This window comes from Argiope bruennichi, chromosome 4 (genome assembly GCF_947563725.1).
Source record: "Argiope bruennichi chromosome 4, qqArgBrue1.1, whole genome shotgun sequence".
In the NCBI taxonomy this organism is placed as follows: Eukaryota; Metazoa; Arthropoda; class Arachnida; order Araneae; family Araneidae; genus Argiope; species Argiope bruennichi.
Window position 1 is genome coordinate 59846862 of NC_079154.1, and position 19745 is coordinate 59866606.

At 28.8% G+C, this 19745-nt stretch overlaps 1 protein-coding gene across 2 annotated transcripts in view; it reads left to right on the plus strand.

Moving 5' to 3' along the window:
• Window positions 1–19745, plus strand: part of LOC129966865 (cGMP-dependent protein kinase, isozyme 2 forms cD4/T1/T3A/T3B-like) — a 122761-nt gene that overhangs the window by 92485 nt on the left and 10531 nt on the right. The window contains exons 1-4 of one of the 2 annotated variants that reach the window (XM_056081466.1): window positions 4234–4726; window positions 18625–18791; window positions 19360–19473; window positions 19592–19697. In XM_056081466.1, the coding sequence (XP_055937441.1) occupies window positions 4341–4726; window positions 18625–18791; window positions 19360–19473; window positions 19592–19697 (773 nt within the window). In that variant the 5' untranslated portion in view covers window positions 4234–4340. Of the gene's footprint in view, window positions 1–4233; window positions 4727–18624; window positions 18792–19359; window positions 19474–19591; window positions 19698–19745 lie in introns of those variants that run through there. The other variant, XM_056081467.1, reaches the window with a different exon arrangement.

Sequence of the window (19745 nt, forward strand, 5' to 3'; positions counted from 1 at the left end):
TATAGAAATCAACGAATGAATCCTAACATTACTTTTCTACGATGTTTCGGACTAATTCCCAATTTTCTTTATTTTGAAAAATAAATTCGAATTTACTCATTGCAAATATTTCTTGTAATAAACATATTTCCTTATAAACCGTTATACCAAAAGATAAATCTCTCATTCCCTTTGATTTGGTATTCATTGAAGAAAAATATGTATTACAATTTTGACTTGTATCGACATTTTTTTTAATGAAAATAATGGGGGAAATATTTTTTTCATTTTTGCACTCTAATCTACTTTAATAATGAAACAAAGTATTTTTTCTCCAAGTAAATGTGTTAAAATACATTGGCATTTTAAAATTACAACTGTTGTATTAATTCATTTTAACTTGTATTAATTCCGGATCAGGTGACGGCCCTAAAATGATTTTATAATTGAAAAAATTTTCAAAATGTATTACAGTATCTTTTGTTTTATGTTCATTCAAGAAAATAAGATAATGAAAAAGTGCCTTTCACTACTGTAACTTTAATTTGTCCAAATTATTTTTTCTTTATACATGCAATCTTAAAATAAATTTCTTCAAAAAAAAAAAAAAAAAAAAGGGGGGGGGGCGAAACCTTTTTAATTTGTTTTAATTTGTCCAAGAAAACAAATTTGTATGTGACAATATTTTTCCAGATTTTTGGTAACTTATTTTTGCACTTAAAATGTATTTGCCGAATTTATTTATGCATACTTATTGCGTAATCCGTATCAAAAATTCGTTAAAACGATTAAATCATTTGAAACACCTGCTGAAATATTTTTCTTGTTGTCACTTTACGAAACAAGGCAAATTCTTCTTCCAAACCTTTCCATCAAGATGTTTTGAAATGATTTCGCTTTCAATGTCGTATTGCTTCATCCTTGAGAGAAATATCACTGGTTGCAAGTGAGTTGCTGAGCATTTAATCCTTGTCACGTTGCAATTTTCTGGCATTCTCACAACTTGTTTCCGAAATCAGCAAATGTCGAACCACTGACTTGTGCCGATTTCGTTTCCGCGATTGTGTTCGTGGTTGTTTCAGCTGTCTTCGGAAAAATCCATTCATTGGAGGAAACTTGACAGCTGAAATAACTTTTGTTGCTTCTAACCAGAAGAATTGTTCGGAAGGACAATGTTTCTATGGAATTTTATCTAAGTTTCCAAACCATGGAACTGCTAGTTTAACACTTAAAATGTTTATTTGTTATGTACTTTTACTTTTTTCATATATGGATTATGGGAAAAGAACCGTTGAAAATTTTGATACTTTTGATGAACAGTACTTTTTAAATTTCGTTAAATATGTAAAAAAAAATTATTATTTTGGGGAAAAAAATTAAAGAAAAAGAAAGAGAGAAAAAAAAATCAAAAAACAAAGTTAGGTAGGAAATTTAATTTGTATGTGATCATTACATCAGAATTATTCAATTTTATCGAATTTTGAATGAAATGCGACGAAAACCTGTTCGTTTACATGTCCAAATCATAACAAAATGAATGAAAATCGGAACAAAAACCATAAAAAAACCCCGCAATGAGTAGGTTGGTGACTTATTACTTTGCAGTCGATTAGATTTATTTATTATTCGGTTACTATGTCAAAATTTTGGACCAACACTGCCAACGAATTGACTAGTCATTAATTTTTATCCTCTTGTATCGGAAAATAATTGCTCTATAAATGATGTTTGATTAATGGGTATACCAAATTTGTAAATCAATATCAAATTGTTGATTCCATCAGCTAGTCAGGGAAGGGTCCAAATTCATTTTTGATCATCAAGTGTTTACGACGGAACTTAAAGAAAGAAAAGAGAGAGAGAGAAAACATGGCATAAAGGGTGATTTATTAAAAAAAAAGGGTGATTTATTTAAAAAAAGGAGTATATTTCCAGGGTTTCTCTGTTATGATAAACGATAATTAACAATATAGTTATGAATAATTATGATAATGATGAGCATTTAAAAAAATAAATATTTGAAAAGAAAAAACTCAAAGAAAATATTTTTTTTTTTTTTGGTGAAAAGTAATTTGCATGATTTTATATGTGTGTGTGTTTTCAGGATTATAATTGCATAAGAAACCTGCAATAGATCAGTTATTTAAATAACTATTAGTCATTTAAATAATTTGTAGTTTTGGTGAGAATTTGTATTATATTTAAATTTCATACAAGACAAATCAAATACAAATGAGATTTTTTCCTAAATTTTGCATTCTAAAATATGTACGATCGATGCCAAATAAGTATCCTTTATCAAATAATTCTAGCAATTTGTTAAAATAAGCTTACAGTAAGTAACAGTTTATTTCGTTCTAATTATTTTATCTTTTTAAAAAGAAATATAAAAAAAATCTATTTAAATTTATCTTGTTTACATAGGAGATCCAATTTTAACAACTACTAATTCGTCATTTTTATTTTTTTTTGTAACACACGATTTTTTTTTTTTTTTTTTGTAACATATGATTATGATTAAGAGAATTTGAATTTGCGTGTATTTTTATGTATGAGTGAATCACATCGCCTTTTTCGTAATTTATTATGGGCAACCTTGAACTAATTTACAATGATTGCTCATTTACTGTTACTACACATTTCGTAAAACGTTTTTATGACACGCTCGATTTCCTCCAATTGCAATATGCAGGAAACTGAAAACCTATCGCTGTAAACAGCAACTTGTTTCCCTCTTTAATCGTTCTAGGCGGATAACGAATAATCTGCATGGCTGTATTCAAAAATTAATTAATCAATTAAAAAATAAAGAAGTATTTTCTCTTGCAATTTATCTAATAATTTATATATTTTAAGAAAATCAACATTTAAATATTGAAAAGGCTTAAACGTTCAAATTGTTATTACTTTATATATATATATATATATATATATATATATATATATTGGTAGTTAATTATAGTTTCTCTTAACAAAATTCTGTGGTTTATTACAAAACAAATCAGCTGCCTTCTAAAATCAGACGTATTAAAATATTGTATCTGCTCCATATAGTATTTATAGTAATTACAAATACAGACTTAAGCTATAGTGTAAATTAAATACCGTTCAATGTTAAATATGTAACGATTGCATTTGGTAACGTTTTCAATTATAAGATATGTTGTGTAACTGAAAAATATAATCTTAGGTATTTTTATTCGTGGAATCAATCAACTGTTAATATTTTAAAGCTTCTTTACAATTAACTTTATAAACATTGAAAAGTACGAACCATGCTAATTGATCCTATTGAATGTAATAATGATTTTCTTACCAGAATATGTTTGAATCTAATAGGATATCTTGCGAACCAATGGTAAAGTAACAGAAGTGGGTGCAATTAAATGAAAATGGAAAAAGAGATTCTTGAGCTATGATTTCCGTGCTATCTATATAGTAAAGTTTCAAACAAGGCTGATTTTTTATTTTTATTTTTGCTCAATATTTTTCATAGATATAATTCCTTATTAAACACATTTCAATTTAAAATCGTAAAAATTTATAATTTGAAGAATTGTTTCTTTAAAGATTTTAGGTGTTATTTCTGGATACTTCTGATAGGTTTTGTTTTTCCCATTTAAATATAAATAGTTGTATAACTGGCTTTCACTTTAAAAATATTATATATATTTGATTTTTCAAGGTCGTTATCATCCGAACGATTGGTAAAAAAAGCGTTTTTGCAAAAGTATTGATATATTAATATTTTTAAAGTATAGATTCTTCATTTAATTTTACATTTATATTCATGAAATTAAAAAAAAATCACTCAAGGTGGTTCCAAAATAACTCTCCTGATGTAATTATTTTTAGAATTGTCTTTAATTGTACAAAATATGTTTAAAAGAAAAGATAATTATTTTGAAAAAAAATGCTCGATTCACTTATAAGATAATATTTATCGTTCAGATGTCATATTAGGGTCCGCATTGTCATGTCATATCCTCACCTACACATTTCATCCTATGTGCCTTTTTTTTGTTTGCGAACAAATTCTTTTATCTCTGCTTACATAAAATGAACCGCAGACGATCTGACTCATCCGAATTTTAAACTCATTCTTATCAAACGATGATTGACGTATTCTTTCGGATTTCCTCTCACTATACCCATGTCCCTTTTGTTTCTCATTTTTATTCATCTAACGCATCACCATTAGAAGAACAGCTGAAAAGTAAGTAGAGCGATTTAACTCAAATCGCAACTGAAAAATCCTTTAGCCTCTGTGGCGTGATCTTTTTTCCTCGAATTCGTTTCAGCTGTGACTTGTGCTACTACCTCTGAGTAGAATACTTGGCGATTAATTCGTGCAGCCAACCATGCTCGGGCAATTGCCGGACCAGATCTGTAGCTCGTTGTCAGTCTGTTCTCTACCATCAGCGCTGGCGGACGCGATGAGAAGTAGAGTCGTTAAGGCCCGTCGGGCATTTTTTATTCGTCTCACAAATTTTTTGTCGCGTCCGCCCCTCCTGGATGTATTTGCCCTCGTTCATCGACATGCCACCAACGAGCAACAAATGGAAGAAATTCTATCTCTATTTGGAGATTGGAAAATGGAAATTTTGGATTACGCCTGGAAATTGGCGAAAGAAGAAATGGCTTTGAATAAACTCGAAACAGTCGTGAAAAGTAAGATAGTGGCCCAATTTGCGGATCATATTCATCATGCTGTCACGGAGTTTTGTCCACTTTGTCGGCGAGAAAAGTAAGTAGCCTCCTAGTCGTTTTTAGTGTTTATCGCTAGGATGAAAATATAAACAAAACACTGAATGTAGAAATAATTATTACAATATTTAATTCTCTTTTTTTATTTCGATATCAAAAAATTAGGGTCTGGAGCAATTTTTAATTGATAATGTTAAAAAGGTGGAATTTTATTGACAGAATGCAAAATATCGAAAATTTTCTGTTATAAATGTAAATTCTGCTACTTTTTTTCCACACTGTAGTGTTTTTACATAATTTTAAAATGTCAAATCTGGGGACTTATGTAATTCTTGTCGATCAAATGAAATATAATTATGTTTATTAAATATTCAATAATTAATGAACTCAATAATTGGATTTAAGTTGTTTATGGTTTTTGGGGATATCCGAATCATGAATAACAAATAATATTAATATATGATTAAAAAATCATTTTTTATTATTTGTTGACATAAAAAGCACCTACCTATATTGATTAAAACTAAAAGTAGTAACGAAGTTAAGGCATATTTGGCCAAGTATTTTATAAAATTTAATTGTATGTGAAATATGGTTTTGTTTATAAACCCTTTCTGAAATGAAATGAAAGATATTCACATTATTTCTTTAAAAATTTAATATTGAAATTTTCTGTCAGTTGTTTATTAATTAAAGGTTTTTATTTGTTTAATTTCTAACAGAGTATTTGAGAATGTGTTTTGTAAGACTTGTTTTATAACATTCGCATTGATTAAAAATAAATAATTGCTCTTGCTATGTTTGATAAATTAACACCGTTGAAAAAATTATTATCTAACCGAATTTTTTACTCGAGTAATTGTTATACTTTTTGAAGACATGTATTTCCTTCATTAAGGTTTTATGCTTCCTAAGATTTTATCGGGTGATGTTTTTTTCTTGTTTCTCAACAAATATATAACCGCAAATGTATATTTGCGGTTAAATAATATAATAAATACTACATTTAAGTACACTTTTATACTTTTGCGCATGCGCATTGTTTTCAACGGTTCTTTACTTGAATTTTTTATAGCTTAACTAGAGCCTGGAATTATATTATTGAGTGTCTACAAAAAAATAATTTTAAAAGATTGATTCTAGGGTACAGCAGTGTAAATGTTTAATCAAGATCCAGACTCAGCTAAAATTAAATAAATATTTGCATGTAAATGAAGAAATATTAATTTCTTGCGAAAAAAATTAATGATGTACTTGTAAATTAGTTCAACTTAATCTTTAGTTACTTCAGAAATTTCCCAATTGAATTCACGTTAACCTTCTGAATTTCGTAACTCATTGACTGAAAATTATGAAAAAAAAAATTTTTTTTTAGATGCTAATGCAAATGTATCATATTAGTATTTATATGAAACGAAGGCATCCGTTCCATTAAATTAATTATAAGGATCACATTTTCACTAATGCATAATCGCTTTACAGCATTACTATACTTTTTGTCGACAAAATTTTAATAATGCTGTAATATTTATTATGATACATTTCTATATGGATAATTTGTACGTAGCAATATTAAATATGTTTCATATTGAATGTTGGTAATTTATTTAACTTATATAACTACCATTTGTTTGGTTTTAGTATCCTCCCCTTACTCCATTTTATATATTTCGAATCATCAACCACGGCATTTATAAACAAGTGGCATAAAATAATATTTTTCATTCATAATTGTTATGAATCATTTTGCAATTTTAAAGTGCGACCAAGCCATGCCACTTTTTCGTTTCTTCATTTCAATGGACTTTAAAAATGGCATGAACGCACAAATATTTTTTCTCCATGGCATTTTTTAAGACTTGCCCCCAAGGCGTTCTGTTACACTACTTGTCTTTATGCCATTGCATAACATTATAATAGTTAAACATTATATACATAATATTAAACTATAAAAAGTAATAATAATCGGACTAACAGATACCGGTCTAACTACTCAATGTTGTTCGATTGCATTCCACTATAAACCTTAGCGACACGATTGCATTCATTAAGCCGGTACTGCTGACTCGATTTATATCACGTGATCAACAATGCCCTGGAGACGAGGAAGTTTCTTTTCCTATGAAAAAGGAAACTGGAACAAGCTGTGCTTTAAATTATTATTTATTTCATTACTCTTCTTGTGCAACTTTCTGCCCTCTACTATGCCCAAAGCGAAATATTTATTCGGTGTGTTGAGTGTAAGTGAAGAACCATTACTCCCTTATACACGTGTAAATGTTCCAATTTTTCTCCAGGACAAGTTCACGTTGCAAAATTTCTGCACGCAGTTTGTGACGATTTTGTCATGACAGACGCGATCTTTGCATGTTTTCGATTTGGAAGATTTGAAGTGTAACCTCACGTGAATTAACTTTTGGTCCCTAATCTGTCAACATTTCTTGTATTTTGAGAGCTTTCGTGTTGTGTGCCAGTTCTTATTTTATTTATTATTATTTTTGTTCTATTTAATTTTCAATTTTTTTTTAAATCTCACTTTTTTTTCTTTGCAAATTTTAAACTTTCTTTAGAAATTTCTTTTTGTTACTTCTAAGCTAAAGATCCGTTCTACCTTTTTTATCTGTAGAACATTCGGGAAAAGCTATTTTATGGTTATTAAATAATAATTTTCGTAGTAGCATTTTTAAAGCAAGTTTTGCATTGCTTTTAAATTCGTCAATTTAAACCATTTTAATGGCATTCAAAAATTTATTTTGAACTATCAACTATCGTTTAGAAATATGATTATAAATGACAGTCTTTTTATAAAAATATCTACCTCGTTCTTTTTCTTGATTTTCATTCAATTTTAAAAACCTGCAATTCGATTATAATTATAATTTCATAACAATAGATTTCACGTTCCTACTTTTTCAATCTTTTAATTCAATTGAACCTTGAAGCATGATTAATTAATGATTTTCATGCAAAAATTTCATTTATTATATTATTGCACTTCTCATAAATTACTCAAATAGGTTTATTTAAATGGAACTTTACTTTAAAAAAAAATTACAGCTATATAAATATGTTTCATTTAAACTTATTGGACAATTGTTTATAATTTTTTCTGAAGAATGAATGTTTATAATGTCCAAAGGGAATTATAAATTAAAAAAAAGCTAAAGGAGAAGGAAAATTTTTTTTGATTTTTTTTTTCCTAATGTTTTTGAAAAAGATATTCTGAAGCTTTTGTGTTCTGGATGCAGTTGTCTATAATACTCTTTTCAGATTCTTTAACTCTTATATTGGTATCATGTAATCTGAGGATTTGTTAGGGAAACGAAAGAGGAAAAGTAATTGAAGTTGCAAAATATTCAATTGTCAAAAATTGTTTTGAAGGTCAAAGTTACAAAGCATAAAAGATATTTACAAGGTTATGTCTTTTATATTTAAAGCAAATAATACATTCCTCAAGACTTAAGGCATTAACTTTAATTAAGAAATAATTTATCTGCAACTGAGTTTATTGAATGAATTACACAGGGGTGTTTGTGCTCCGGGGAAACCCCGGAATTCCGGGGATTTTGAACTTCGATACCAGGAAATTCCGGGGATGGTCGTTCAAAAGGAAGTAGGAATAATAATGAATTATTTATTTTGATCTGGGTAATTTTGTTTGCTTTGAAAGCAGAAAACGCAAGGTCAGTGTGTGTGGTGAAAACTTTTCCTTTCTTTCTCCAAAGGCAGTGATAATGCGTGAAAAGCGGGAAAAAACTTCTTTTTTGTTCTTTCCTTATTGCGAGTTATGACTCATTCCCCCGGTTCTCGGACATTCTCTTCTGGATTCTTTTCGGCAAGTAGGCGCGGCAGAAAAAAAAAGGGAGAGACTTCGTTCAACCAGTGTGCGATAACGTGACTCTGGGTTCAAAGGTCTTATCTCTCCTGGCGTGGCGCCAATAAGTAGAGAAGGGGGATTTTTCGCTGTATTAGCTATTTGTTATTGATCGCTTCGCAACTTTTTTTTCTCTGCTGTGTAAAATTTTCGTTTCATTTATTGATGCACGTGTAAATTTTTCGTTTCGCTTATTGAAATATTTTTTTATTTATGTACGCAAGAGAATTTCACTTTGAAATTTCAGCATATGAAACAGAAATTACCCCTTAAAAATTCATATCTAATTAGTTTTACAGCATTAGATCCAGAGCTAAGAGGTAAAACCAGTACAATATTAGCTTTTGAAAAATTATCATCTTTTATGTCCCATATTTTTAGTGATAATGAAAAGTCAAAAGTAGAAGCTGAAATAAGGTTATACCAGAGTGATATTGATATCACCAAAGAAATGCTCTACACATCTGATGAAAGTGGAAATCAAGTCAAGTGTACAATTGATAAATATTGGTCTAAAGTTTTTAATTTAAAAGATGATTTCACAAATGATTATAAGTATCCTACATTGGCTAAATTGGTCAAAGCCTGCCTTAGCTGCTTCCATAGCCCATTAGTGGAAAGTGCATTCAACTTAATGGATACACTTGTCACTGACTATAGAACCTCTCTTAAGATTGATTCCCTAGATGCAGTGCAGACTATTAAATATGATTTAATGGCTTCTAAAGAAACCTCATGTGAAAAATATGGCTCAAAAAATCCAATGACTGATCCAATTCACAAAGATCTCTTACTGAATATGAACAGAAGTTGGAAAACATATCAAGAGGACTTAAAAACATGTATTTCAGATGAGTCACCTATAAAAGTCTCTGAAAAACCTTCTACATTAGCAGAAAAGCAAACTGCTTCTACCTCTGCATGTGCAGTTCTCGAGGAAATTTCTTCAACTGTAAATGAGGAAAATAAAAGTCAACCTTCCTGCAATTATGAAGTTCACCACAAAAGAAAGACAAGCCCACAAACATCAGAAAATAAAAAAAAAAGAAGCAGAAATTAGATAATTTTTTTTAAAAGAATTAATTCAGGTAATTTAAAATATTTGCATAAAATGTAGTAGTTTATATGTTTGAAAATTTATGGCTATTAATTTTGCAAAAAAAAGTAATTCATTGAACTTTTATAATTAGGTCATTTAGTACTTCATAATTGTAATTTTTCATTTCTCCCCCCCCCCCCTTCTCGAAACTCTAAAATGCCGGTAGTAAGTCCGTAAAAGTTTCCGGGGATTTTTTGGGGTCCCACAAACACCCCTGATTACAAAGCATAACATTTTCAAAAAATTGCCGTGCATTAAAAGATAATATTCATAATGATAAGATAAAGGAGAGAATGATAATTTTGAAATGGCTTGATTTTAGAATGTGAAATACTTACAGAATTAATTGAAAATTATTGAAACGAATTTCATATTTTAAATAAAAAATATTAAAGAAATGGTTATAATCAAAAGTTTAATTTTTATACTTCATGAAAGGATAAAAATTATGTTTTGATTAATTTCATAATGCATATATAAAAATGTTTTAAATCCTGTTTTTAAATGTTAGACTTCAAAAATAATGAATATTTCTGTGTTATATATAAGTAATATGTAAGAACAAATATACAAGATTGGAAAAAAGATTTAAAAAAAAAAAAAAAAAAAAAAAACTTTTGTTTCGCAGATGAGGTTTTGCGATACCGTTTTTATCGAACGATTGTTTAGAAAATATCTAAAAATGTTATTAAAACAACGAGAATTCCTGTCTGTTTTTCCCCCCTTTTCCTGTGAATAACCTCTTCCTTCTAGAATTCCGATGCGCATTATATCGTTTGTTATTACTACAACAAAAGAACTCACCATTAGTTCTTTTGTCGAAGGCTTTCTCACTAATTTTATTTCAAATAATCCATTGAATTAAAATACAAACCATTGTGCCGTTTTCGTTTCTTTTTGGACATGTTTTTGATATACCGCTAGAGGTCATTGATCTCGGATAAAACAAAAATAACTTAATCCTCACCTTGAATCAATTTCATATATTTCGCTTCTGCTTAGAAATTACTTTGATGAATCAGCATCCATTTTTTTTCTCGGATTTGTTGGTTAAATATCATTTCCATTATTTTCTGATATCTGTATGCATTGTTAGGATGTATTGAGCGTAACGCTTAAAAAATGCTTAACCTTCGTTACGCCTGCCAGTTACAATCTGCAGTTGTATTTTTCCTTTTGTTAAAGTTCTGGGTATAGATTCCAGGGTTTATCGTATTTGGCTATCGAGCTTTTCCAGGTTTTAATGAAACATTATTAATTTTTTAATTTGGAATCGATTTTAAATTTTTTTTGGTAGTTTTAATAATTGTTTGAAAATTTGTTTGGATTATTAATCAAAATAAATTCTAAGTATTTATTTTGATTATTAGTTCAGCAATATTTGAGAATACTAATTTTGAATGATTGCAAGTGAATGCTGCTTTTAGAAAAAGATTTAAAAAAAAAAAAGAAACGATGAGTCTTGCTGTTTTAAAGTTTGCCTCTTACAAAATATTCAGTCTTAATATAACAGTATATATTTTATTGGTTTAAAAATTACTTGTAAATAAAATAAAGTTACTAATTTAAGAGCTTGGAATTTTATTAAAAAAAATCGTTTGTTTGAATTAGCTGCCTAATTCTTGTAAAAAAATTAATTGTAAATGTCGAATCTCCATTATTTAGTTCATCGAATATTCCTTCTGAACGTAAAATATCAGCTCATTGTTGTAATTTTCTCAGTCTTCTTTTCTGTTTCTTTAAAGATCAGAAGAATAATAAACAATTTCCTTTCACAATTATTAATATCAAATGCCGACAGAAAAAATATGGCATAATGAAATGAATGCTTAAAATTATAACAGTCAAAGAGAGGGGAAATATTGATGATATCTCAGATTTATAAGCAGAACAAAAATAAACAAAATAAAATAACAGAAAGTTAATTTTTCGGATTTCCTATCAGAAATATCTCTGAATTGAAATGTGGCTGTGGGATTTATAAACCTGTCAAAACTGGAAAACGAGAATCTTAAGCTGTCGACCGCAACTTTTAAACATGAAATATTTTCTTTTAAACTTCCACTACCCAAATATACAATACAATGGAATTCTCCGTTCATGTGCATAAATCATTTTCGAATTTATCGCATAATGCGAAACAGTTCTTTTCATAGGAATCCGTATAAAATAGGACAGTGTGTTCCATTTTGGAGGAAGAAAGACACAAAAAAATTAATAATTACGTAATTCATTATTTATAATGAATTTTTTTTTACAAAAAACTTATCTGAAGACATTTGTCTTTGGCTACGCTTCAAAATTTGGCGAAACTAAGACATGACATTATATTTAAAATAAAATTTTATCTCTCATAACTACTATGATGCTTCTCAACATACGATGCAATAATTTCCCATACTATCAGCATCTCCCTTATTTTCTTGGAAAACTACTGCTTTGTTAATTACATATTTCATACTCTCCCGAACAAATCTCCCCGCAGCTTTTTCTTGTGACACAGAATGCAGATCCATAAGATCTTCGGTCGTACCGGCTGCGCTGTTCTACCAGCTCATCCATATCGTTGCTATTCACCTCTAACCCCACATTCTGGATCAGAGACAAATCTCATCGATTAAGTTTTAATCCACAGGCACTTGTACAAATCTCTCGGAATCACATTCGACAACGCTATCCGGTCAAATATTCTTTAATGTAAATATAGAGGTGGGTTTACACTCAGCCAGTTGTAAGATTCCAGTAAGAAATAAAGCACACAGAATAAGCATGCACAGAAGAAAGATTGCAGCAAGAAATAACGGACACCAGCAAGTTCTTGTCCCGACGGGACAAGTACATGCTCCTGTACAGTTTCTGGTTTTCTGTAGCTGGCTGAATGTAAAATCTACTGAAGAGTTTTCTTCAAATAAGCACTCAGCACAGACTAATACAGGCCAATCCAGCGTGTGGCATCACGATGTCTGCTCGCCATTCGTTTTGCGAAACATCTCTCTCTAAGCGAGTCACTTTTTTTACATTTTGTTTTGCTCATTATATGAATCACTCGTTATGGAAGATACTCGTAAATGAAGTTTGACTATAGTCGTAATTTCTGAAATCTCTTAAGCAGATCTATTTTCGGTTAACCAACAACCTGTTTTCCTTTCAGGCAAGACTACTGTGCAAATACTCTAATGTATTGTTGCTATTGAATTGATGCAATAATAGAAGGCAACTTGTTGATACGTAATAAATTTTTTATTATTTTTTTTCCACGTTCTCATCCAGTAAATCAGTGTTTTACTTTAGGTCTTGGTGAATTTGTAGTATCTCAGTTTTGGGACCGCTTGTTCAAGACCATTTCCAATGAAAAATCACCGTGTACGTGGTACATTTTTCGCCTGCCGTTGTAAGATAAAGTTCTTCTTGCGGTGTGGAATGTATATCAAGATCCTAATCATCTGTCTATGGTTCAAAATTGTGAGGTCTGCCCCTAACTAGCTCCTCTTTACTTTCCAAACAAGATTAATTAAACTTTCATCTACTTTATAAAGAACTATGTTCTTCCATAAGTATTATCCATTTCATTCCATTCCTGAGTATTGGTGCGTTTGATACTTCTTCATGAATTAGAAATGCGCAAATATTTACTTAGCATTAGTATGGTTTAGTTAATGGCACAAGAGCTCTTGCCGTTTATAATCTGATTACATTAAGTGAAGAAAAAATAACCCGTTTAATGAGAATTTTACTTGGAAAGTTCCCAAGGCTTACACTAAATTTAGGCAAAACTAATTCAACTTCAATGCGTCACAAAGTATTTTTAGTATCAAATCACGCCGTACTTATCGTAAACGGAAATATAAGCTTTAAAGTTGATTTATTTTTATCGTAATTTGCAATTCGATACAGGCTTTTTCATTGTTGCGAAATTTAATTTGCTTATTTTGTAATCTATTATCGATCTTATTTTCCATATTTTCCTTCACTGTTTAAGATAAGTGATCTTGCATATAAATGTGAGTTTTTAAGTTACGATATTTTCGTATATAAACAATTAATCCAATTTTCACGTAATTCCTTTGATGCACATGCTTGGAATAACATATGCTTGTGTCGGCGAAGCATATTATGAACACGTTTTTTGCCTTTCGCATCTTTTTCCGATACGCACCACTCTTCACTTTCATAGATATTTTTGTCGTTTGAATTCTTTAAACAAAGATAAGGAATGTAAAAGTTAACTAATATTAAAATTCAATAATAATAAATATTACGCTTGTTTTTGTATTGTTAAATATTTTTCAAAAATATATTGGCAGACGATTATTTCATTTATGAAGAAATCAGTTTTTTTTTTTTTTTTTTTTTTGTTCCGATCAGATTCGAATATAATTACTTAAAATTCTTTCTTTATTAAAAATTAATGTGATTTTTTTTTTGTTTTTCATTTTGAGAATTTCAACAAATTTATTTTCTTATGCAGACTTTCCTTTTCCCCCTATTTCATTCTTATGAATTTTGACTTACTTAGTCTGTTCAATCATTTAATAAACTTTTTTTGTAATTTTTCAATATATTATTAACTGATTAATTTAGTTATATTTTGGTAGATTCGAAAATCGATGGCAGTTAGCACATAAACCTTCACAATCTCACCGAAATATTTCTAGTTGATCATTTAACAATAGGCCCCATTGCAATTATTTTTTTAAAAATAACTTTGTTTCTTTATGTGGCAACTCGAAAGCAAGGTTTTAAAATAAAAACTTGTTCTGAATATATTGCTTTTTAATTTAGTTCTGAATAAAAAAGTGGAACAAAACTATCATTACTCATTGCATGTAATTTAGAATATAAGTAAATGCTTTTTGAATTTTTTTTAATACTGTGCAAAATATTAAAAAAAGTAAGTTAATTAGAATGGGATGTAAGCATTTAACTTGGACTATTTCGAACATACTTCATTCCGAAACTTGCAACTCCCACGCAACGAATAGAAAGTACAGTCGTAGAACAAGAACTTAACCTTTTTCTGATCTTGAATGTAAATTTGGCGAGTGTAGGTCATGGCAGGTATACCGATTTCACAACACAAAGAACTAATTTCGCCCTTTTCTTCAAGCCTTAATGTGCCTGTTGTGAACCAGACGTAGTTGTGAAGGCCAATTTATTCTCAAATGAACCGCAGCCCTTGAACTCGGATGACTGGAGTTAATTTTGGCGAGCACGTGACTGATTCGTGATCGAGTTGATTCGTACAGCTGGAGAGACTTTTTTTTTTCTCATCATGTTATTACAAGAGTTAATCACAGTTTACGTAATTTGAATAGTTACATTGTTTTTATCTGTTATTTTCTTGTAGTTCAGTTAATTTTTCATCTATAGCTAACAATTCAAACTAATATTATGGAGAACACTATGCGATATTAATTAATTAAACTATTTAGGGTTTCTTATAATGTTTAATAATAGTTTATATATTTTATCATAATTTAGATAGACACTCGCTATTTTTGTTACGGAGCAATATTGTGATTTTTCGTATCTTTCTACATATTGTTGTCCATAGTTTTGTGAACTTTAGTGTGTGTCATTTAATTTGTCATCATTCCAGAATTTTTTTTTTGTAAAATTATATTTAATACTAAAAAAAGGAATATTTTCTAATTATTTAATTTGTGATCATTTTATAAACGTTATGAAACGAGTATATATCGAGAAATAAACAACAGCTAATGTAGATCAAAAATTAATTTCATATTTATTAAATGTTTTTTATACTTTTAAAATTATTTATGTTACTTGAAAAAATATCTCTTCAAACATTTAGACAAGATTTTTCAAGACTCACTTATTTATTTATTTTGTTTTAATGAATGTATTTTCACTTGAAAGTCTCTTATAATCAGAGAGGTAGTTCAAAATTCGAAATATTTCTTTATTCTGAAATCTTCAAAAGTGCGTCCATATTTTTTTGCTCAGTTGTTTAAGAAAATTTTAAGTTTAATGTAGATAGTACCTCCTCTCCAAATATCTGTTTCCCACGTCACTTATTTTATTTATTTTGCTAAATTCTACAAAATGGCCTTATAAAACTTTCATTAAATCAGTAAGATAATATTATTTTCAATTAAATTAAGGAATTCCAACCTTATTTTTCATATTTAATGGTTTTATTTTTTTAATTTTAATTTACTCCCCTCTCGCCCTTTTTAATTAAAATATTCAGTTAATGAATGAAAATAAATTGTTTATTACATATCGTTTCCGAATGAAAAGTTCAGCAATTGAAACTGTCCGATTGCATTGTTGTCGGAGTATTTTGACAGATCATTGACTCGTGTTTTTCTCGGCTCTCTTATCTCACAAGTTTGATAAATCCGCTTAACCTTTCATAACAAGGACTTTCTGTGTTTTATGGAACAAATCTGATTCATTTGTCCTTGTAATTATTTGCTATTTTAAGTTTTTCTCATCATTATTTAACCTTCCTTATTTATATCTCTCCACTGGAAAAAGCGTCTACAAAGATTTTAAAAGATTGATGTTATAAAAACATTGCAATTCTGTTAAAATTATTCGAATTTCCCAAGAAACTTGTCTGGTTTATTTTTTATCGTATGTTTTATTCTATTCAGCTATTTATACTGTTTGTTTATACACCTTCCAGAAACTGATAATTGCATCATGATAAATAATGCTGAATTTCCATAAGATAAAGAGTTGCATAAATATGTAGACGTAAAAACTTTAATGATGTTGAATATTTCTACCGTGTTTATTTCTAATAGTGCATAGTTTGTAGAACTATATGCCCTTAAAATTAATATGACTCAAGGAGCATTATCATTAATAGTTGATACTGATTTATTTTTAGAGATTGTCAATATCATAAAATATAAAGAAAATAAGGATATAGATATGCGTTGAAATTTCAGCTAATTAATTGCATTAGGCATTAAGTACGGTGTGAGTTTATTTGTCACTACAGTCTGTTTATTATTTTATTTATTTAAAACAGAATCATTAATCTTGAAATTCTTGTGTATCGTTGGTTTGTTTGATAAAAAAAATCAGCCATTGCACAAAAATATTATAATTTAATTTATTGAACATTGTTTTTGATGGGTGGGAAAAAAAAGGCATTGAAAATCAACAATGAAAAATACATATATGGAGCATAATTTAAATTTTAATAATGTAATATATTTATGGATATTTATTTATTTATTTACAATAAAATTATTTTGATAAGTCCTCATTTATTGATGAATTACCCGAAATCCGTCATTTAAATGAAAGAACCGAAACTGCGCTTATTGAACTCCACTTTCCATTTATAACTATCGCATGATTAAATGCTACTCTCATAAGCAGAATTCACTGAACTAACACATATACTTAAAACAATAAAAAAGAATCACTTTTTTATCGCTCATGTTTTATGCATCTGGTATTCTAGGAAAACCTTGAATACAGGAACAGATATTCTGATGCCCTTAAGCTTTGTTGCGGAAATAAGTTTCAACAGCTGGTTAACTTCTGGAGAGCTGATTACCAATTATTAGTCATTGTCGTTTTTATTTGTTTACTTAGCTTTTCTTAGGTCTTTGTATTAATTCTGCATGCCACTTTCTGTTTCGATTTGTATACATTTTTTATTAATGTTTAATTATTACTGATATGTTATTTTGTGTTGATTTGTTTTTTGAAATATATTATGATTGAACTTTAATCAACCATTCGTATTGTTCTAGTAATTAAAATGCTTTCATAAAATAACTCTTTGTGTGAAACGGGTTTTAATATTCTGAATTCAAATATTGATATATACTACATTCGAATTCGGAATGTTTTAAGCCTTCAGTACTAGCAACTTAAGGTTTCCATGCGTTTTCTGAATTTCATCTTCTCTACCTCCTTCTGATTACCTTTAGAGTAGTCTTTTTTATTATTGGTAAATGCTCTGACGAAGATTTGAAATGCTCTCAAACTTTATTGAAATAGCTATTTGAAACCACATAAGTAATATGAGTTCCTATCAGAAAAGAATTAATGTTGGGGAGTCTAGGGGAAAGTAACTTGGACATTTTCAACATTTTAGCTGTAAGTGTTAGAAAAATATTGATATAATAATTACTAAATCAATCTAAATTTTCATTTTCGCTTAAAAACTTTTAGTTCTTTCTTTTACTGTTCGTACTTATGACTAAAAGCTAAAAATATTTACTATCCTTAATTTTAAAGAAAATAACCATAAAAGAATGGTTTGTTTTATTACATAACCGACGCAGCTTTACCTAGAATCTTTTCTAGACTGAAATTGCTGATAAAATAAATTTGAAAGATGTAATAAAAAAGTTATCAAAACTAAAAGTGATTTCATGCATTTTAATGTAGTTGATGTTACTTTTGTTTCATTGTGCAATAAAACATTTCTTTGTTAACAGCATTAAAAATCTAAAAAACGGCTGTGGGTAATAGTTTGTGGCTGAGTACAGGTATTTCTTAATTCGTTTCTAATGTTTTGGATTACTTGATTTCCATTTTCATATTATGTTACATATGCTTCTATATTTATCTGTTATATACGATTTAAAACACTGAGAATTTTATTTCAAATAAAAACTAATATGTTTAAAAAAAAAGTGAAAAAGTGTATCTTTAAGGAGTGGCAGTTCGTCTTTTATGTCTGGGGCGACAAAACCGCTACGTTGTTAGCTAACCGTCGTTGGCTAATGTAATCTCTTACGGTATTTCTTGAGTGAATTTTGAAATTAGCATTGGTATTATTTATTCTTTGATTCTTTAGAATTTATTTCAGAACTCTTTGCCTTTCTTTTCTTCTATCTAAATTATGTTCTTTTATTAATATTCATTCATTAAGCATAATGAAAGGTTTTTGAATTTTATTTTCATTGAGAACCAAAAGAGAAAAAAAAATGATATTCTCTAGAATTAAGTTTTTTTGTCTTTGCAGGTCCAAAGAGCTTATTCAACGAGCCATCCTTGAAAATGACTTTATGAAAAACTTAGAAACTGTCCAAATCAGGGAAATTACAGACTGTATGTACCCTGTGGAGTATGGGCAGGACAGTGTTATCATCAAAGAAGGTGACATTGGAAGTGTGGTTTTTGTCATGGAAGGTAAGATAGAAATAAAAGTCTTTCATGATTCATCTGATTGTAAAAATTAATATACGAAGTCTGATTTAACAGAGCATAAAAACCTTTCAATATACTAATCACAAAATGTCAGTAATTTAAAATTTTTGTTTTCCTATCTATATTTCTATATATTAAAAATTTTACTGAAAAATTATTTTTTCATCATGATATTAAATTTCTTTTATTTAATACCAAATAATAATTGATTTCAGTTCTTGTTGAAAAGCAGTTTTTGTTATTAGAAAACAGAGATCATATTGGACCACTGCATAAATTTAAATTTAGAATTCTTTTGATTTGAAGAAGTATGCCTGGCGAGGGAGGGGGGGATAAAGATTATTCTTGCCATTTTTTTCCCTTCCAAATTTTGTAATCGTTTATAATGATTTGTATCTCTTTAAATAAAAAATAGAATTTTTTCCTAAATAAATTTTTTAAAAATGGAAGTTTGTTATTTTTTCTTTAGATATTTTAGCTATAATCTTAAAACTGTTGTGATGATTGCAATTCATTTAAATAATTAAATAATTTTTTTTTATTCATTTAGAGGGTAAAATTGAAGTTTCTAAAGGCAATCGATCCTTGTGTACTTTGGGCCCAGGGAAAGTGTTTGGTGAATTAGCTATACTTTACAACTGTACCAGGACAGCCACAGTTACAGGTATGAACATTTTTTTTTGAGTATTTTTAAATAAAGGTTATTAAAATGCTATGTTTTTTGTAATTCTTTTTATGAATTTCATTAAAATATTTACATTTTTCATTTCCAATTTTTGTAGCTCTGAGTGATTGCAGGCTGTGGGCTATTGAACGACAGTGCTTCCAGACTATCATGATGAGGACTGGATTAGTGAGGCAAGCCCAGTACACAGATTTCCTGAAGAGGTAAGAATATTTTATTGAGAAAAATATTTTTACTTGATAATGTCACTT